Raw genomic sequence first — 21738 nt, forward strand, 5'->3', positions numbered from 1 at the left:
GGATAAAAAACGTACCCGATTTAATCTGGTTATTACTCCTGCCCAGAAACTAGAATATGCATATAATTAGTAGCTTTGGATAGAAAATACTCCAAAGTTTCTAAAACTGTTTGAATGGTGTCTGTGAGTATAACAGAACTCAAATGGCAGGCCAAAACCTGAGAAGATTCTGTACAGGAAGTACCCTGTCTGACCATTTCTTGGCCTTCTTTGTCATCTCTATCCAAAACAAAGGATCTCTGCTGTAACGTGACACTTTCTAAGGCTCCCATAGGCTCTCAGAAGGCGCCAGAACGTTGATTGATGACTCTGCAGTTACTGGCTGAAAAACAGTAGCGCATTTGGTAAGTGGTCGATCTGAGAACAATGAGACGGGCGCACGCGTGCACGTGAAGAGTCCATTTGACTTTTTCAGTCTTTGAACGAAAACAACGACTCCCGGTCAGAATATTATCGCTATTTTACGAGAAAAATCGCATAAATATTGATTTTAAACAGCGTATGACATGCTTCGAAGTACGGTAATGGAATATTTTGAAATATTTTGTCACGATACGCGTCCGCGCGTCACCCTTCATTACCCTTCGGATAGTGTCTTGAACGCACGAACAAAACGCCGCTATTTGGATATAACTATGGATTATTTGGAACCAAATCAACATTTGTTGTTGAAGTAGAAGTCCTGGGAGTGCATTCTGACGAAGAACAGCAAAGGTAATCCAATTTTTCTTATAGTAAATCTGAGTTTGGTGAGTACCAAACTTGGTGGGTGTCAAATTAGCTAGCCCGTGATGGCGAGCTATCTACTCAGAATATTGCAAAATGTGCTTTCACCGAAAAGCTATTTTAAAATCGGACACCTCGATTGCATAAAGGAGTTCTGTATCTATAATTCTTAAAATAATTGTTATGTTTTTTGTGAACGTTTATCGTGAGTAATTTAGTAAATTCACCGGAAGTGTTCGGTGGGAATGATAGTTCTGAACGTCACATGCTAATGTAAAAAGCTGTTTTTTTATATAAATATGAACTTGATTGAACAAAACATGCATGTATTGTATAACATAATGTCCTAGGGTTGTCATCTGATGAAGATCATCAAAGGTTAGTGCTGCATTTAGCTGTGGTTTTGGTTTTTGTGACATTATATGCTAGCTTGAAAATGGGTGTCTGATTATTTCTGGCTGGGTACTCTGCTGACATAATCTAATGTTTTGCTTTCACTGTAAAGCCTTTTTGAAATCGGACAGTGTGGTTAGATAAAGGAGAGTCTTGTCTTTAAAATGGTGTAAAATAGTCATATGTTTGAAAAATGGAAGTTTTCGGATTTTCGAGGAGTTTGTATTTCGCGCCACGCCCTATCATTGGATATTGGAGTGGTGTTCCGCTAGTGGAACGTCTAGATGTAAGAGGTTTAACAATGACACTAAAAGAGAGAGAGAGGACTCTGAGGGAGGAAAGTGTGTGTGAGAGAGAGAGATTACCGTACGACAGACCACATATTCACCCTGCACACCCTAATTGACAAACAAACAAACCAAAACAAAGGCAAAGTCTTCTCATGCTTAGTTGATTTCAAAAAAGCTTTTGACTCAATTTGGCATGAGGGTCTGCTATACAAATTGATGGAAAGTGGTGTTTGGGGAAAAACATACAACATTATAAAATCCATGTACACAAACACCAAGTGCATGGTTAAAATTGGCAAAAAACACACACATTTCTTTACACATGGCTGTAGGGTGAGACAGTGATGCAGCTTAAGCCCCACCCTTTTCATCATATATATATATATATATATATATATATATCAACGAATTGGCGAGTGCACTAGAACAGTCTGCAGCACCCGGCCTCACCCTACTAGAATCTGAAGTGAAATGTCTACTGTTTGCTGATGATCTGGTGCTTCTGTCCCCAACCAAGGAGGGCCTACAGCAGCACCTAGATCTTCTGCACAGATTCTGTCAGACCTGGGCCCTGATAGTAAATCTCAGTAAGACAAAAATAATGGTGTTCCAAAAAAGGTCCAGTTGCCAGGACCACGAATACAAATTCCATCTAGACACTGTTGCCCTTGAGCACACAAAAAACTATACATACCTCGGCCTAAACATCAGCGCCACAGGTAACTTCCACAAAGTTTGTGAACGAACTGAGAGACAAGGCAAGAAGGGCCTTCTATGCCATCAAAAGGAACATAAAATTCGACATACCAATTAGGATCTGGCTAAAAATACTTGAATCAGTTATAGAACCCTTTGCCCTTTATGGTTGTGAGGTCTGGGGTCCGCTCACCATCCAAGAATTCACAAAATGGAACAAAGAACAGATTGACACTGCATGCAGAATTCTGCTAAAATATCTTCTGTGTACAACGTAAACCATCAAATAATGTATGCAGAACAGAATTAGGCTGATACCCACTAATTTTCAAAATCGAGAAAAGAGCTGTTAAATTCTACAACCACCTAAAAGGAAGCGATTCCCAAACCTTCCATAACAAAGCCATCACCTACAGAGAGATGAACCTGGAGAAGAGTCCCCTAAACAAGCTGGTCCTGGGGCTCTGTTCACAACACATAAAGACCCCACAGAGACCCAGGACAGCAACACAATTAGACCCAACTAAATCATGAGAAAACAAAAAGATAAATACTTGACACATTGGAAAGAATTACCATAAAAACAGAGCAAACTAGAATGCTGTTTGGCCCTAAACAGAGTACACAGTGGCAGAATACCTGACCACCGTGACTGACCCAAACTTAAGGAAAGCTTTGACTATGTACAGACTCAGTGAGCATAGCCATGCTATTTGAGAGAGGCTGCCGTAGGCAGACCTGGCTCTCAAGAGAAGACATGCTATGTGCACACTGCCCACAAAATGAGGTGGAAACTGAGCTGCACTTCCTAACCTCCTGCCCAATGTATGACCATATTAGAGACACATATTTCCCTCAGATTACACAGATCCACAAAGAATTCGAAAACAAACCCAATTTTGATAAACTCCCATATCTACTGGGTGAAATACCACAGTATGCCATCACAGCAGCAAGATTTGTGACCTGTTGCCACAAGAAAAGGGCAACCAGTGAAGAACAAACACCATTGTAAATACAACCCATTTTTATGTTGATTTATTTTCCCTTTTGTACTTTACTATTTGCACATTGCTACAACACTGTATATAGACATAATATTACATTTGAAATGTCTTTATTATTTTCGAACTTGTATGTAATATTAACTGTTCATTTTTATTGTTTATTTCACTTTTGTTTATTATCTACTTCACTTGCCTTGGCAATGTTAACATGTGCTTCCCACGCCAATAAAGCCCTTAAACTGAATTGAATTGAGAGAGAAAGTGAGTGAGGACTCCCCCATTCAAAATGATATGGTAGAGGACAGGACATTAAGCCAGTCCCCTGTAGCTATGATGCTCTGTGTATGCTGTAAGACCTTTCTGTGGGATATAGACACCGAGCAGCTTTCAGCAAAGAGCTAGAGAAGACCTTCCTCATTGGAAAAACTCCACATGCAACATTAAAATAACACTCTTCTGAGCAAACCATTTATACAACATTAAAATGCAAGTGATACCCCATATGTGGAGAATGTACAATTAGAACACACATAGAGACACATACATATATGGTATATATATGTACAATTAAAATGTCATTCTGTCTGAGCATCTGTTCTGTACACCGGGAGCCTGGCAGTCAGTATAGGCTGTGAATGTAAAAGGAAAGTGCATGGAAACCATGTCCTGTCAGTTATAATGTAGAGGATCATCATCTTTACCTAAATAACTAACACTGGCATACTAAAATACCCTCACTCATCCACACCCACAGACAGAGAGATAGGAGAGATAGGGGAGAGAGAGAGATAGGGGAGATAGAGAGAGAGAGAGAGAGAGAGAGAGAGAGAGAGAGAGAGAGAGAGAGAGAGAGAGAGAGAGAGAGAGAGAGAGAGAGAGAGAGAGAGAGAGAGAGAGAGAGAGAGAGAGAGAGAGAGAGAGAGAGAGAGAGAGAGAGCGAGAGAGAGCATGCAAGGGGGCCAGGACCGAGTTTGGGAAACGCTGCTGTGTTACAAACAAACCACAGCAAAGGCAGGAATGTGATTATAATGACTGCTTTTTGGCCTTAAATAATATACCTGTTTTTCCTAACATATCATAGGTGAATTGTTATGTTTTGAGTGCTATTCTTGATATCTTCTCATCTCTCTCTCTCTTCCAAAGAGAGAATAGGGAGCTCCCTCATCACTGCTGCCTCCTGGTCAGGAGAGTGTACTACAAAGCAGAAAAGTCCCCAAACAGCTTCACAGAGGATAGATATTTCTCTGATACAATACAAAATACAGTACCAGTCAAAAAGTTTGGACACACCTACTCATTCTAGGATTTTTCTTAATTTGTACTATTTTCTACATTTGTACATTGTAGTGAAGACATCAACACTATGAAATAACACATGGAATCATGTAGTAACAAAATAAGTGTTAAACAAATCAAAATATGTTTTAGATTTTAAATTCTTCAAAGTAGCCACCCTTTGCCTTGATGACAGGTTTGCACACCCTTTGCATTCTCTCAACCAGCTTCACCTGGAATGCTTTTCCAACAGTCTTGAAGGAGTTCCCACATGCTGAGCACTTGTTGGCTGCTTTTCCTTCACTCTGCGGTCCAACTCATCCCAAACCATCTCAATTGGGTTGAGGTTGGGTGATTGTGGAGGCCAGGTTTTATGATGCAGCACTCCATCACTCTCCTTCTTGGTCAAATAGCCCTTACACAGCCTGGAGGTGTGTTGGGTCATTGTCCTGTTGAAAAACAAATGATAGTCCCTCTAAGCGCAAACCAGATGGCATGGCGTATCGCTGCAGAATGCTGTGGTAGCCATGCTGGTTAAGTGTGCCTTGAATTCTAAATAAATCACAGACAGTGTCACCAGCAAAGCACCCCACACCATCACACCTCCTCCTCTATGCTTCACAGTGGGAACCACACATGCGGAGATCATCAGTTCACCTACTCTGCGTCTCACAAAGACACGGCAGTTGGAACCAAAAATGTCAAATTTGGACTCATCAGACCAATGGACAGATGATTTCCACCGGTCTAATGTCCATTGCTCATGTTTCTTGGCCCAAGCAAGTGTCTTCTTCTTATTGGTGTCCTTTGGATGTGGTTTCTTTGCAGCAATTCGGCCATGAACACCTGATTCACGCAGACTCCACTGAACAGTGGATGATGAGATGTGTCTGTTACTTGTATTCTGTGAAGCATTTATTTGGGCTGAAATCTGAGGTGCAGTTAACTCTAATGAACTTATCCTCTGCAGCAGAGGTAACACTGGGTCTTCCTTTCCTGTGGCGGTCCCCATGAGAGCCAGTTTCATCATAGCGCTTGATGGTTTTTGCGACAGCACTTGAAGAAACTTTCAAAGTTTTTGACATTTTCCAGATTGTCTGACCTTCATGTCTTAAAGTAATAATGGACTGTCGTTTCTCTTTGCTTATTTGAGCTGTTCTTGCCATAATATGGACTTGGTATTTTACCAAATAGAGCTATCTTCTGTATACCACCCCACCTTGTCACAACACAACTGATTGGCTCAAACGCATTAAGAAGAAATACCACAAATGAACTTTTAACAAGGCACACCTGTTAATTGAAATGTATTCCAGGTGACTACATCATGAAGCTAGTTGAGAGAATACCAAGAGTCTGCAAAGCTGTCATCAAGGCAAAAGGTGGATACTTTGAAGAATCTGAAATATAAAATATATTTTGAATGGTTTAACACTGTTTTGGTTACTACATGATTCCATATGTGTTATTTCATAGTGTTGCTGTCTTCATTATTATTCTACTATGTAGAAAATAGTAAAAATAAAGAAAAACCATGGAATGAGTAGGTGTGTCTAAACTTTTGACTGGTACTGTATGTAGACACATTTTAGAATGAACCATTGTCAACAGAAATTCCTGATGACACCAGTGATTGTTCTGCTCAACGTGACCTTAATCAGAGATATTATTTGCAGTAATAATGGTCAGACCCTGTTCAGGTGGTACAGGAGACATCCAAAAGTAAAAATAGAGCAATGATGGAGTGGCTAGGCTGAAACAGGATGAAGACAGTAATAATCAATCACAGTTGGAAGGAGACAGAAGGGGCCAGATATGAATCATCACACACAGATAAGCCTTGTTCAAATTAACATGACTCAGGAGTGACAGAGGATATGGACACATACAGTAATAATCAAGACCAGATGGAGTGGCCTATTTACCTGAGAGGATGGATGAAGGCAGTAATAATCAAGGCCAGATGGAGTGGCCTATCTACCTGAGAGGATGAAGAAGATCCCAGAGACGAAGGCCAGGATGGTGCGCTGGGGCCGGATGTGTCCGATGTTACTGATGACAAAGGCTGTGAAGACGAAGAGCAGAGACACCATGGGGAATGGAGTGGCCGTCCGCACCATCTCTACAGGGTCACAGTGTTAGAGGTTAGAGGTCATAGCAGAGACACCATGGGGAACGGAGTGGCTGTCCGCGCCATCTCTACAGGGTCACAGTGTTAGAGATCATAGCAGAGACACCATGGGAAATTGAGTGGCTGTCCGCGCCATCTCTACAGGGTCACAGTGTTAGAAATCATAGCAGAGACACCATGGGGAACGGAGTGGCTGTCCGCGCCATCTCTACAGGGTCACAGTGTTAGAGATCATAGCAGAGACACCATGGGGAACGGAGTGGCTGTCCGCGCCATCTCTACAGGGTCACAGTGTTAGAGATCATAGCAGAGACACCATGGGAAATTGAGTGGCTGTCCGCGCCATCTCTACAGGGTCACAGTGTTAGAGATCATAGCAGAGACACCATGGGGAACGGAGTGGCTGTCCGCGCCATCTCTACAGGGTCACAGTGTTAGAGATCATAGCAGAGACACCATGGGGAACGGAGTGGCTGTCCGCGCCATCTCTACAGGGTCACAGTGTTAGAGATCATAGCAGAGACACCATGGGGAACGGAGTGGCTGTCTGCACCATCAGGGTCACAGTATTAGAGATCAAATGTTATGCGCTAACCATAATAGAGAGCAATAGTAATGACGTCTTTTTGTAGGCATCAACTTCGCCATGGCTCATTGGCCAAAGCCTATGGGGAAATTAATTGGGGTTTTGGAGGGGTTTTGGATAAACGCCAAAAATAAGGTATGTTGTAAACACAGGCTTAGGGAGACCTTATACGTTTTGTTCTATGAGATAATCTTCATCAGCTAACGTCACTTTTTATGAATTTTTAAGCATTTATGTAATCATAACAAACACATAAATTACATAAAGGCTTCATAATAATTAATACTTGCCATGTTAACTGACTGCTATTATCTCATAGAACAAAATGTATAAGATCTCCTAAGCCTGTGTTAACCCTAGAACTTATATTTTTCTCTGTTTATCCAAAACCCCAATTAATTTCCCCATACGCTTTGGCCAACGAGCCATTCATTTCCCCCATTGGAATGGCTGAACGAACCAGAGGTAACTCATTTCCGTTTTTTAGGGCTACAAGTTGGTGAGCTCTATGCTGAGTGTGCAGTGTAAAGCTGTAAGTGTAGGGTACAGTATACTCACTCAGAATATTAGCAGTATTCTCTGTGGTGATCTCTATCTCTGGCTCAGTGAAATACTCTGACGCCACACATCTCCCATTCTCTGTCCCTGAGAGAGAAGGGAAAGAAAGAGGAGTGTATAAAATTGAGGCTTGAATGAGAAAGAGAGAGGGAGGCAGATACATACATGCAGGGGTGGACTGGGACCAAAAATCTGCCCTACCATTTCTAACGCGATGGACCATTTTTTTCTTTGAGGCCCCCACACCGGCCCATTTTGTTATTTGAGGCCCCCATGTTTTGCCAGTCAATTATCATTTTGCACAAAGAAAACAATTTAGACAAAAAATGGACCAGCCCATCTGGCATTTGCCCGAGAAGCCGGATGACCAGTCCACCCCTGCATCCGTTAATGAAAAAAGAATACGGTATATAACATTGAGATTGTGAAGTTGCACTGATATAAGGTCCGTTTAGCATTTTCCCCTAATGGTTAAGTGTTAATGGAATTTTATATCTTAATGATAATAATTAGCAATCAATAAGCCTTAACTAATCCCCAGGGTTTGTAAGACACTGGGTTAATAATTAGGCAAGGACTCAGCTTTCTGAAAAAGGTCTGTACAGTTTATTCAGAGAACGTTCTGAGGTCCAAACAACAAAGATGTTCATTTTATCCTCTCTCTCCGCTTACGCACACACATCCACACCCAAAAGTAGATAACCTATGCACACACATCCGCACAGACAGTAGGTGAACAGTATCTCTTCCTTGACCTCCTACCACTGTTCCAGCACTGCCTGTCCCTTTCCCCATAGATTAGGAGAACCTTGAAGGCTACTCCCGGTATCTCACACACCCATGTCTAGACTTGATGGGACTCATGTTCAGTACATTGACTTACAGTTTATTATCCATGCTACATAACTACTAATTCATAATGGATTATTGATTCATTTACCTTCATTAGATAATTATCTTATCATTAAGGTTCAGATTTAGAAGGAGTGAACTGATCCTAGATCAACTATGGCTAATTCTACCCGGAGCAGATTGGTCAGGTCACCGCTGCTATTGAGGGTCAGAGGTCATATGTACCAGCCACGAAGCAGACCCTCCAGAGGCCAGAGTGCAGGGCCATCTTGACCTCCATGCTCTGGTTCTGCTGTAGCACGATGCCCTCCTCCATCAGCAGCCAGTAGTCTGTAGACACAGCCACACCCACCAGCAGTAGACCACACGCCCCAAACACCGTGGACAGGATGGTCAGTGCTCTGCTACTGCACGAACTCATCTAGAGACAGAGGGAGAGCGGGAGGAGAGGAGGGAGTGCAGGGAGGGAGGGAGAAGGAGAGAGAGCAAGGATAAGTCAGAGTTATTGCATGAAGTCTTCAGAGAGGAGCGACAGAGCAAGCAAAGAAAGAGACAGAGAACTCTTAATTTTAAATCAGACTTTTAGATTAAACTCATTTACAGAGAGAGAGAAAGAGAGAGGGAGGGAGACAGATACCTCGTTCAGAAGATGCTGAGAGAAAGCGTTTGTTTCTCTACCACTCTTTGTAATATTAACCACTACACAACATGTCAGGGGCTACAGTAGCTTGAATACTACACCAACACACACACACACACACACACACACACACACACACACACACACACACACACACACACACACACACACACACACACACACACACACACACACTTACAAAAAAAAATCATGAGTCAGATACATGTGGTTTTTGGACACTTGTGAAGTTTCACATTTCACATGTACATTTTTTTAAAAACACATAATTTTTTTTACCACTTCCAGCTACATCAGAGGGCTATTCCAGAAAGATGGTTTAACAAATTCAGGATTTCCTGAACATATCAGATGAGGAAGTCCAGGATTTCTTGGTTCCAGACCGCTGCTAAGTGAAGCAGATTGGTTGGCCAACTGGCGCGTGCACGCAACATTCAAAAAGGTCCTCATTTCGATGACAGAAAAAATGACAGATATGGAGTCAAAAGACAGAGCCCAATATTTCAAAAGTCTAGAACAAGAAAAAATTCTAAAAAATAACGAATATGTTCAGTTATTTCTCCCAAAAAGTAATACATCTGCCGCCGCAAAAGCCAGAGAGGGAGTCTGACAGAAAACTGCAGACAGTGTTAAATGCGCAAGTTTATTGGCACGGTTCCAATATCTTAGGCCTAGTTTACACATATGGCTGATTAGTAACAATGCTTTCACTTTATAGAGCACTTTTATTGTAACGCTGGTGATATTACGTGTTAATGCTATGGCCTAATATGTAAATTGTAGTAACCTATGTCACAATTGCAATGGTAGGCCCATTCCATAGCCTACGTAGGATGAATACTACTGTATTGAATTCATAGAGTGCTTCTCATGACAAAACGGGCAGCAATGTTGTTCAATGTTTAGTTGTAACCCCATGGGAGTCAGATCATCCGACAAAAGAAGGAAGGAAGGTCATTGAATTCAATGACTGTTTGTGAAAATGATTTGGTTTGGTGAAAGTTTAGGCTACAGTGTTCAGTAGCTACCTGTTTGTTTATGCTGTTAAAGTTGTTTCTATTCACGTAGTCTCCTTCATTTGGTCCAGAGGGTGTTTGAATGGGAGATATGTGTCCATCTATAGCACCAATGATGTTCGGAAAATCTACGGGATGAATTAGGCGATGTATTATTTTTATCATGTTGCCTAGGTTTATTAATTTGATATTAGCAAAGCATCGCTGGCAGTCAACTGATCGCAGCCTACTGTACCTGCAATCCTGTAAAAGTTCTTGATTATATGGACAACTTGATGGCCAGGCAATGCAACACAGACAAAAAAAATATATTCAATGAGAGGCAGACTTCTTCCGGCTCTACACACCGTTGCCTTGCCAAATAGTTCAGCATCGACCACATTGTACAGGAAATGTCCAGTAGTTTGTATAGCAGTTAAAGCGAAACCGCGTTGGGTTACATTTGCTATATGTGGGTTGAGTAAATTTACCAGATATATGAGTGATTGGGCGGGAAAACGATAACGTTCAAAAATACATTTTTCTGAATGATCTAAAGGATGTATTCGAGGTCCAACAATTCGTTCCCTTTGTAAAGTACGGCGAACAATGCAGGCTCCGATGTCAAGTGGATTTTCCAAGGAGACAGGCCATGGTGAATGAAGAACACGAATCTGATGATAAGGTTCTCGTTTTGGAGGCGGAAATTCAGAGTTTACACACATTCTGGTTTGACAGACGTCACTAAATACCCGTCTGGTCTCCCATTTGGGGACCAATCAGAAACGACCCTGCTTACCTTCTGAGGCAAACCAGCAGTGGGATGCAGGGTACCATGATGCTGGAATGTGCCACAACTTGAAAAAAGGCAGTGACAGCAAATGCCAGGGTAAAATAATCAACTATAAAAAACTTGCAAAAAAGAGAGAGGCGTTTTATTTAATTACAGTATCATACAAAATGTTTCACAAAAAATATTTGTTTTGCATCCATTTACAAATTATTTGCTCTTGCGTTGAACAATTATTTCCTTGCAATATATATTTTACTATTAATACATTTGTGTTTATGTTTTGCTTTCAATATCATTATTTTTGTTTGCAATACTAAGAATTTTGTTCTCGACATCAGTTTTTTTAATTGATATTAATGGCACAAAAGTAAGTTACTCACTAGAAAATTGCACCGTATGTTGTTTAAAGCGGCAATCCTTCATTTAAACATTAACAAAGTGGGCTCCCCGGCACAAGCTGATGGATGGGGCTGGAGAAATGCAACCACTCTCAAATCCATAGCCTATGCTCTGGACTGACCATCCATGATATCAAAATGATAGTTTTAACCTATATAGTTTTCAATCTATACAGTGTTTGTTTACATTTACTTTGTTTACAAACATTGGAGTAAATGTGGAGTTTTCTTACATGTGAAACTGCAAATTAGATTTTCATTTTCACATGTGGAATTGCAAGTTCACATGTGAAAAACAATCGTATGTGAAAGTTAGATTTTAAGATTTTTACATGTGATTCCACATGAGAAAGTGAGATTTTCACATGTAAAAGTTTTGTGAGGCACATGTGAAAAGATGGCGTTAACATGTGAACTCTAAATTTAATACATGTGAAAACAGCTATTTCCCATGTGAAACTGCAAATTTGACATGTGCTTTTTTTGTAAGGGCACACAAACATATCATGTTGTAGCTAAAAATGAGTTATTACACATCCATTTGGGAGCCAATCGCAGAAAAGGTCAAAGGGCAGAGAGATGATGAGGGCCAAGTTAATGATCATCAACAAGCACACACACAGGTTCCATTGTGATTCCGACATTAACTTTCCAGGCCTTAGCGCTGGTTGACTGGTCAACACTGCACTGCATATCCTCCCTCCCCAGTCAGCACGCTGGGTGTGTGTGTGTTAACTCACCCTGTGTGTTCATTCATCACCCATTTGCGACACAATCAGCTCTTGTATATTGTACACTGCTCTTGTCCATTGTGTCCTCAAATCACCCTGAAGAGTCATTTGGTCAGTGGTCCTCAATGCTGTTTCAGAGTAACTGTCTTCGTCGGAGATGAGCTTCCAGTCTATGCTCAGTTTCTCATTTATCACACTAATGGTTAAGGATAGGATGTGGAGAGGGGAAGCTGATTCTAGACCTGTGGCTATGGGCAGCTTCTACCCAGAGTGACATCAACTGCACTGAGCCCCCATCCCACTGGCAAAGCATGCTGGGAGAGGACATCCTATGGATGTGGTCATTGTGCAGTGAATGGAGCGAATGGAGAGGGAAGGAGGGATGAATGGAGAGGGATGGAGGGTTGAATAGAGAGTGAAGGAGGGATGAATGGAGAGGGATGGAGGGATGAATGGAGAGTGAAGGAGGGATGAATGGAGAGGGAAGGAGGGTTGAATAGAGAGTGAAGGAGGGATGAATGGAGAGGGAAGGAGGGATGAATGGAGAGGGAAGGAGGGATGAATGGAGATGGAAGGAAGGATGAATGGAGAGGGAAGGAGGGATGAATGGAGAAGAAAGGAGGGATGAATGGAGAGGGAAGGGGGGATGAATAGAGAGTGAAGGAGGGATGAATGGAGAGGGAAGGAGGGATGAATGGAGAGGGATGGAGGGATGAATGGAGAGGGAAGGAGGGATGAATGGAGAGGGAAGGAGGGATGAATGGAGAGGAAAGGAGGGATGAATGGAGAGGGAAGGAGGGATGAATGGAGAGGGAAGGAGGGATGAATGGAGAAGGAAGGAGGATTGAATGGAGAGGGAAGGAGGGATGAATGGAGAGGGAAGGAGGGATGAATGGAGAGGGAAGGAGGGATGAATGGAGAAGGAACAGTGAATGGAGCCTGGCTTTGTGAGTGAGGGATGGGAGGATTGGAAGGGATGGAGGCAGGCAGGCGGAGAGGGACTTAAAGAGCTGGGAGAAGGGAATTAAGAATAAGGTGGAGAGAGAGACAGATTCAACGGAGGGAAACAGATAAGAAAACAAAGACAGGAAGGAAGACAGACAGACAGAAAGACAGACAGTGAATGGAGGATAACTATGGAAACGGTTAGCAAAACTCTGCATGCATATGTCATTTACATGACTAATTTGCTGTTGTGGATTATTAGGTGATAATTACTTTAGCATAATGATGAAATGGTGTTAGCTCAGAGACTGTCTCCCTCCTAATTGGATATCCTTCTCATTCTCTCCTTCTCCCTCTATTTCCAACATGTCATTGTGTTTCTTCCTTCTTTCTCCTTCTTTCTGTTTCTTTCCTTCTCTTCACGTCTTCCCCTTACTTCTTTCTCCTTCTCATCTTAATTTTCACCCTCTTCCCAATGTTTTCCCCTCCCTCCTCCTTCCCGTTTAATTCCTCAGTGTCCTTCCCTCTCTCCTTCTCTCCTCCACCATTTTCACCCGGGCATGTTTCTCTCCCTGTGTTTTCTCTCCAGTCTGTGTGGTGACTCAGCGGAGCCCCCAGAGCTGAATGGAGACGCATGGGTCTGGGGGGGTGACATTGTGTGTGTATGTGTGTGTGGGGTCCAAGGAGAAGAGACATGATGGTACAGAATCTGGGGCTAGATAAGGAGGACCAGTCAGAGACATTCATTCACAGATACAGAGGAGCATAGAACTGACTAAAGACAGAGATATGGAAAGAAGAGGAAGGGGAATAGCTAGAAGAGAGACAGAGAGGAGAGGAGGATGAGAGATATGATAAGAGAGGATAGGAGGAGTGACTAGAAGAGAGACAGAGAGGAGAGGAGAAGGAGAGATATGATGAGAGAGGATAGGAGGAGTGACTAGAAGAGAGACAGAGAGGAGGGGAGAAGGAGAGATATGATGAGAGAGGATAGGAGGAGTGACTAGAAGAGAGACAGAGAGGATAAGAAGAGTGACTAGAAGAGAGACAGAGAGAAGGGGTGACTAGAAGAGAGACAGAGAGGAGGAGAGGAGGAGAGATATGATGAGAGAGGATAGGAGGAGTGACCAGAAGAGAGACAGAGAGGAGAGGAGGAGTGACTAGAAGAGAGACAGAGAGGAGTGGAGGAGTGACCAGAAGAGAGACAGAGAGGAAAGGAGTGACCAGAAGAGAGACAGAGAGGATAGGAGGAGTGACTAGAAGAGAGATAGAGAGGAGAGGAGTGACTAGAAGAGAGACAGAGAGGAGGAGTGACTAGAAGAGAGACAGAGAGGAGAGGAGGAGTGACTAGAAGAGAGACAGAGAGGAGAGGAGAAGGAGAGATATGATGAGAGAGGATAGGAGGAGTGACTAGAAGAGAGACAGAGAGGATAAGAAGAGTGACTAGAAGAGAGACAGAGAGAAGGGGTGACTAGAAGAGAGACAGAGAGGAGAGGAGGAGTGACTAGAAGAGAGACATACAGGAGAGGAGGAGTGACTAGAAGAGAGACAGAGACGAGAGGAGGAGTGACTAGAAGAGAGACAGAGAGGATAGGAGGAGTGACAAGAAGAGAGACAGAGAGGATAGGAGGAGTGACTTGAAGAGAGACAGAGAGGATAAGAGGAGTGACTAGAAAAGAGACAGAGAGGAGGAGAGGAGGAGAGATATGATGAGAGAGGATAGGAGGAGTGACCAGAAGAGAGACAGAGAGGAGAGGAGGAGTGACTAGAAAAGAGACAGAGGAGAGGAGTAACCAGAAGAGAGACAGAGAGGAGAGGAGGAGTGACTAGAAGAGAGACAGAGAGGAGTGGAGGAGTGACCAGAAGAGAGACAGAGAGGAGAGGAGAGGAGTGACCAGAAGAGAGACAGAGAGGATAGGAGGAGTGACTTGAAGAGAGACAGAGAGGAGAGGAGTGACTAGAAGAGAGACAGAGAGGAGTGGAGGAGTGACCAGAAGAGAGACAGAGAGGAGAGGAGTGACTAGAAGAGAGACAGAGGGGAGGAGGGACTAGAAGAGAGACAGAGAGGAGAGGAGGAGTGACTAGAAGAGAGACAGAGAGGAGAGGTGACTAGAAGAGAGACCGAAAGGAGAAGAGGAGGAGAGATATGATGAGAGAGGATAGGAGGAGTAACTAGAAGAGAGACAGAGAGGAGGAGGAGTGACTAGAAGAGAGACAGAGAGGAGGAGTGACTAGAAGAGAGACAGAGAGGAGAGGAGGAGTGACTAGAAGAGAGACAGAGAGGAGGAGTGACTAGAAGAGCGACAGAGAGGAGAGGAGGAGTGACTAGAAGAGAGACAGAGAGGGGAGGAGTAGTGACTAGAAGAGAGACAGAGAGGATAAGAGGAGTGACTAGAAGAGAGACAGAGAGGATAGGAGGAGTGACTAGAAGAGAGACAGAGAGGAGGGGTGACTAGAAGAGAGACAGAGAGGAGGAGGGACTAGAAGAGAGACAGAGAGGAGAGGAGGAGTGACTAGAAGAGAGACAGAGAGGAGAGGTGACTAGAAGAGAGACCGAAAGGAGAAGAGGAGGAGAGATATGATGAGAGAGGATAGGAGGAGTAACTAGAAGAGAGACAGAGAGGAGGAGGAGTGACTAGAAGAGAGACAGAGAGGAGGAGTGACTAGAAGAGAGACAGAGAGGAGAGGAGGAGTGACTAGAAGAGAGACAGAGAGGAGGAGTGACTAGAAGAGCGACAGAGAGGAGAGGAGGAGTGACTAGAAGAGAGACAGAGAGGGGAGGAGTAGTGACTAGAAGAGAGACAGAGAGGATAAGAGGAGTGACTAGAAGAGAGACAGAGAGGATAAGAGGAGTGACTAGAAGAGTGACGAGGAGAAGTGACTAGAAGAGAGACAGAGAGGAGAGGAGGAGTGACTAGAAGACAGACAGAGAGGAGAGGAGGAGTGACTAGAAGAGAGACAGAGAGGAGAGGAGGAGTGACTAGAAGAGAGACAGACAGGAGAGGAGGAGTGACTAGAAAAGAGACAGAGAGAGAGAGGAGGAGTGACTAGAAAAGAGACAGAGAGAGAGAGGAGGAGTGACTAGAAGAGAGACAGAGAGGATAGGAGGAGTGACTAGAAGAGAGACAGAGAGGAGAGGAGTGATTAGAAGAGAGACAGAGAGGAGGAGGGACTAGAAGAGAGACAGAGAGGAGAGGAGGAGTGACTAGAAGAGAGACAGAGAGGAGGGGTGACTAGAAGAGAGACCGAAAGGAGAAGAGGAGGAGAGATATGATGAGAGAGGATAGGAGGAGTAACTAGAAGAGAGACAGAGAGGAGGAGGAGTGACTAGAAGAGAGACAGAGAGGAGGAGTGACGAGAAGAGAGACAGAGAGGAGAGGAGGAGTGACTAGAAGAGAAACAGAGAGGAGGAGGAGAGCCTAGAAGAGAGACAGAGAGGAGAGGAGGAGTGACTAGAAGAGAGACAGAGAGGATAGGAGGAGTGACAAGAAGAGAGACAGAGAGAGAGAGGAGGAGTGACTAGAAGAGAGACAGAGAGGATAGGAGGAGTGACTAGAAGAGAGACAGAGAGGAGAGGAGTGATTAGAAGAGAGACAGAGAGGAGGAGGGACTAGAAGAGAGACAGAGAGGAGAGGAGGAGTGACTAGAAGAGAGACAGAGAGGAGAGGAGTGACTAGAAGAGAGACAGAGAGGAGAAAGGAGGAGAGACTAGAAGAGAGAGGATAGGAGGAGTGACTAGAAGAGAGACAGAGAGGAGGAGGAGTGACTAGAAGAGAGACAGAGAGGAGGAGGAGTGACTAGAAGAGAGACAGAGAGGAGAGGAGGAGTGACTAGAAGAGAAACAGAGAGGAGGAGGAGAGCCTAGAAGAGAGACAGAGAGGAGAGAGTGACTAGAAGAGAGACAGAGAGGAGAGGAGGAGTGACTAGAAGAGAGACAGAGAGGGGAGGAGGAGTGACTAGAAGAGAGACAGAGAGGAGAGGAGGAGTGACTAGAAGAGAGACAGAGAGGAGAGGAGGAGAGACTAGAAGAGAGACAGAGAGGATAGGAGGAGTGACAAGAAGAGAGACAGAGAGGATAAGAGGAGTGACTTGAAGAGAGACAGAGAGGAGGAGGGACTAGAAGAGAGACAGAGAGGAGGAGAGAAGGAGAGATATGATGAGAGAGGATAGGAGGAGTGACCAGAAGAGAGAGAGAGAGGATAGGAGGAGTGACTAGAAGAGAGACAGAGAGGAGGAGTGACTAGAAGAGAGACAGAGAGGAGAGGAGGAGTGACTAGAAGAGAGACAGAGAGGAGGAGTGACTAGAAGAGCGACAGAGAGTAGAGGAGGAGTGACTAGAAGAGAGACAGAGAGGGTTGAGGAGGAGTGACTAGAAGAGAGACAGAGAGGAGAGGAGGAGTGACTAGAAGAGAGACAGAGAGGAGAGGAGGAGTGACTAGAAGAGAGACAGAGAGGGGAGGAGGAGTGACTAGAAGAGAGACAGAGAGGAGAGGAGGAGTGACTAGAAGAGAGACAGAGAGGAGGAGTGACTAGAAGAGCAACAGAGAGGAGAGGAGGAGTGACTAGAAGAGAGACAGAGAGGAGGAGTGACTAGAAGAGCGACAGAGAGGAGAGGAGGAGTGACTAGAAGAGAGACAGAGAGGGGAGGAGGAGTGACTAGAAGAGAAACAGAGAGGAGGAGGAGAGCCTAGAAGAGAGACAGAGAGGAGGAGTGACGAGAAGAGAGACAGAGAGGAGAGGAGGAGTGACTAGAAGAGAAACAGAGAGGAGGAGGAGAGCCTAGAAGAGAGACAGAGAGGAGGAGTGACTAGAAGAGAGACAGAGAGGAGAGGAGGAGTGACTAGAAGAGAGACAGAGAGGGGAGGAGGAGTGACTAGAAGAGAGACAGAGAGGAGAGGAGGAGTGACTAGAAGAGAGACAGAGAGGAGAGGAGGAGTGACTAGAAGAGAGACAGAGAGGATAGGAGGAGTGACAAGAAGAGAGACAGAGAGGATAAGAGGAGTGACTTGAAGAGAGACAGAGAGGAGGAGGGACTAGAAGAGAGACAGAGAGGAGGAGAGAAGGAGAGATATGATGAGAGAGGATAGGAGGAGTGACCAGAAGAGAGACAGAGAGGATAGGAGGAGTGACTAGAAGAGAGACAGAGAGGAGGAGTGACTAGAAGAGAGACAGAGAGGAGAGGAGGAGTGACTAGAAGAGAGACAGAGAGGAGGAGTGACTAGAAGAGCGACAGAGAGTAGAGGAGGAGTGACTAGAAGAGAGACAGAGAGGGGAGGAGGAGTGACTAGAAGAGAGACAGAGAGGAGAGGAGGAGTGACTAGAAGAGAGACAGAGAGGAGAGGAGGAGTGACTAGAAGAGAGACAGAGAGGGAGGAGGAGTGACTAGAAGAGAGACAGAGAGGAGAGGAGGAGTGACTAGAAGAGAGACAGAGAGGAGGAGTGACTAGAAGAGCAACAGAGAGGAGAGGAGGAGTGACTAGAAGAGAGACAGAGAGGAGGAGTGACTAGAAGAGCGACAGAGAGGAGAGGAGGAGTGACTAGAAGAGAGACAGAGAGGGGAGGAGGAGTGACTAGAAGAGAGACACAGAGGAGAGGAGGAGTGACTAGAAGAGAGACAGAGAGGAGAGGAGGAGTGACTAGAAGAGAGACAGAGAGGAGAGGAGGAGTGACTAGAAGAGAGACAGATAGGATAGGAGGAGTGACAAGAAGAGAGACAGAGAGGATAAGAGGAGTAACTTGAAGAGAGACAGAGAGGAGGAGGGACTAGAAGAGAGACAGAGAGGAGGAGAGAAGGAGAGATATGATGAGAGAGGATAGGAGGAGTGACCAGAAGAGAGACAGAGAGGATAGGAGGAGTGACTAGAAGAGAGACAGAGAGGATAAGAGGAGTGACTAGAAGAGAGACAGAGAGGAGAGGAGGAGTGACTAGAAGAGAGACAGAGAGGATAAGAGGAGTGACTAGAAGAGTTACAGAGAGGAGGAGTGACTAGAAGAGAGACAGAGAGGAGGAGAGAAGGAGATATATGATGAGAGAGGAGACGAGGAGTAACTAGAAGAGAGACAGAGAGGAGAGGAAGAGTGACTAGAAGACAGACAGAGAGGAGAGAAGGAGTGACTAGAAGAGAGACAGAGAGGAGAGGAGGAGTGACTAGAAAAGAGACAGAGAGGAGAGGAGGAGTGACTAGAAGAGAGACAGAGAGGAGAGGAGGAGTGACTAGAAGAGAGACAGAGGAGAGGAGGAGTGACTAGAAGAGAGACAGAGAGGAGAGGAGGAGTGACTAGAAGAGAGACAGAGAGGATAGGAGGAGTGACTAGAAGAGAGACAGAGAGGAGAGGAGGAGTGACTAGAAGAGAGACAGAGAGGATAGGAGGAGTGACTAGAAGAGAGACAGAGAGGAGGAGGGACTAGAAGAGAGACAGAGAGGAGAGGAGGAGTGACTAGAAGAGAGACAGAGAGGAGAGGAGGAGTGACTAGAAGAGAGACAGAGAGGGGAGGAGGAGTGACTAGAAGAGAGACAGAGAGGAGAGGAGGAGTGACTAGAAGAGAGACAGAGAGGAGAGGAGGAGTGACTAGAAGAGAGACAGAGAGGATAGGAGGAGTGACAAGAAGAGAGACAGAGAGGATAAGAGGAGTGACTTGAAGAGAGACAGAGAGGAGGAGGGACTAGAAGAGAGACAGAGAGGAGGAGAGAAGGAGAGATATGATGAGAGAGGATAGGAGGAGTGACCAGAAGAGAGAGAGAGAGGATAGGAGGAGTGACTAGAAGAGAGACAGAGAGGAGGAGTGACTAGAAGAGAGACAGAGAGGAGAGGAGGAGTGACTAGAAGAGAGACAGAGAGGAGGAGTGACTAGAAGAGCGACAGAGAGTAGAGGAGGAGTGACTAGAAGAGAGACAGAGAGGGTTGAGGAGGAGTGACTAGAAGAGAGACAGAGAGGAGAGGAGGAGTGACTAGAAGAGAGACAGAGAGGAGAGGAGGAGTGACTAGAAGAGAGACAGAGAGGGGAGGAGGAGTGACTAGAAGAGAGACAGAGAGGAGAGGAGGAGTGACTAGAAGAGAGACAGAGAGGAGGAGTGACTAGAAGAGCAACAGAGAGGAGAGGAGGAGTGACTAGAAGAGAGACAGAGAGGAGGAGTGACTAGAAGAGCGACAGAGAGGAGAGGAGGAGTGACTAGAAGAGAGACAGAGAGGGGAGGAGGAGTGACTAGAAGAGAGACACAGAGGAGAGGAGGAGTGACTAGAAGAGAGACAGAGAGGAGAGGAGGAGTGACTAGAAGAGAGACAGAGAGGAGAGGAGGAGTGACTAGAAGAGAGACAGATAGGATAGGAGGAGTGACAAGAAGAGAGACAGAGAGGATAAGAGGAGTAACTTGAAGAGAGACAGAGAGGAGGAGGGACTAGAAGAGAGACAGAGAGGAGGAGAGAAGGAGAGATATGATGAGAGAGGATAGGAGGAGTGACCAGAAGAGAGACAGAGAGGATAGGAGGAGTGACTAGAAGAGAGACAGAGAGGATAAGAGGAGTGACTAGAAGAGAGACAGAGAGGAGAGGAGGAGTGACTAGAAGAGAGACAGAGAGGATAAGAGGAGTGACTAGAAGAGTTACAGAGAGGAGGAGTGACTAGAAGAGAGACAGAGAGGAGGAGAGAAGGAGATATATGATGAGAGAGGAGAGGAGGAGTAACTAGAAGAGAGACAGAGAGGAGAGGAAGAGTGACTAGAAGACAGACAGAGAGGAGAGAAGGAGTGACTAGAAGAGAGACAGAGAGGAGAGGAGGAGTGACTAGAAGAGAGACAGAGAGGAGAGGAGGAGTGACTAGAAGAGAGACAGAGAGGAGAGGAGGAGTGACTAGAAGAGAGACAGAGAGGATAGGAGGAGTGACTAGAAGAGAGACAGAGAGGAGAGGAGGAGTGACTAGAAGAGAGACAGAGAGGATAGGAGGAGTGACTAGAAGAGAGACAGAGAGGAGAGGAGGAGTGACTAGAAGAGAGACAGAGAGGATAGGAGGAGTGACTAGAAGAGAGACAGAGAGGAGGAGGGACTAGAAGAGAGACAGAGAGGAGAGGAGGAGTGACTAGAAGAGAGACAGAGAGGAGGGGTGACTAGAAGAGAGACCGAAAGGAGAAGAGGAGGAGCGATATGATGAGAGAGGATAGGAGGAGTAACTAGAAGAGAGACAGAGAGGAGGAGGAGTGACTAGAAGAGAGACAGAGAGGAGGAGGAGTGACTAGAAGAGAGACAGAAAGGAGGAGTGACTAGAAGAGAGACAGAGAGGAGAGGAGGAGTGACTAGAAGAGAGACAGAGAGGAGGAGGAGTAACTAGAAGAGAGACAGAGAGGAGGAGTGACTAGAAGAGAGACAGAGAGGAGAGGAGGAGTGACTAGAAGAGAGACAGAGAGGAGAGGAGGAGTGACTAGAAGAGAGACAGAGAGGAGAGGAGGAGTGACTAGAAGAGAGACAGAGAGGAGAGGAGGAGTGACTAGAAGAGAGACAGAGAGGAGGAGAGAAGGAGAGATATGATGAGAGAGGATAGGAGGAGTGACCAGAAGAGAGACAGAGAGGATAGGAGGAGTGACTAGAAGAGAGACAGAGAGGATAGGAGGAGTGACTAGAAGAGAGACAGAGAGGATAAGAGGAGTGACTAGAAGAGTGACAGAGAGGAGGAGTGACTAGAAGAGAGACAGAGAGGAGAGGAGGAGTGACT

The 21738-nt window shown here is 45.0% G+C and overlaps 1 protein-coding gene across 1 annotated transcript in view; it reads right to left on the reverse strand.

Annotated features, from left to right (window-relative positions):
* Nucleotides 1-21738, reverse strand: part of LOC106605807 (voltage-dependent calcium channel gamma-7 subunit) — a 43353-nt gene that overhangs the window by 12299 nt on the left and 9316 nt on the right. Inside the window, exons 2-4 of the mRNA XM_045719420.1 lie at nucleotides 8740-8935; nucleotides 7663-7749; nucleotides 6369-6509 (exon numbers count right to left, since the gene is read on the reverse strand). Of these exons, the coding sequence (XP_045575376.1) occupies nucleotides 6369-6509; nucleotides 7663-7749; nucleotides 8740-8935 (424 nt within the window). The remainder of the gene's footprint in view (nucleotides 1-6368; nucleotides 6510-7662; nucleotides 7750-8739; nucleotides 8936-21738) is intronic.

This window comes from Salmo salar, chromosome ssa05, assembly GCF_905237065.1.
Source record: "Salmo salar chromosome ssa05, Ssal_v3.1, whole genome shotgun sequence".
Taxonomy (NCBI): domain Eukaryota; kingdom Metazoa; phylum Chordata; class Actinopteri; order Salmoniformes; family Salmonidae; genus Salmo; species Salmo salar.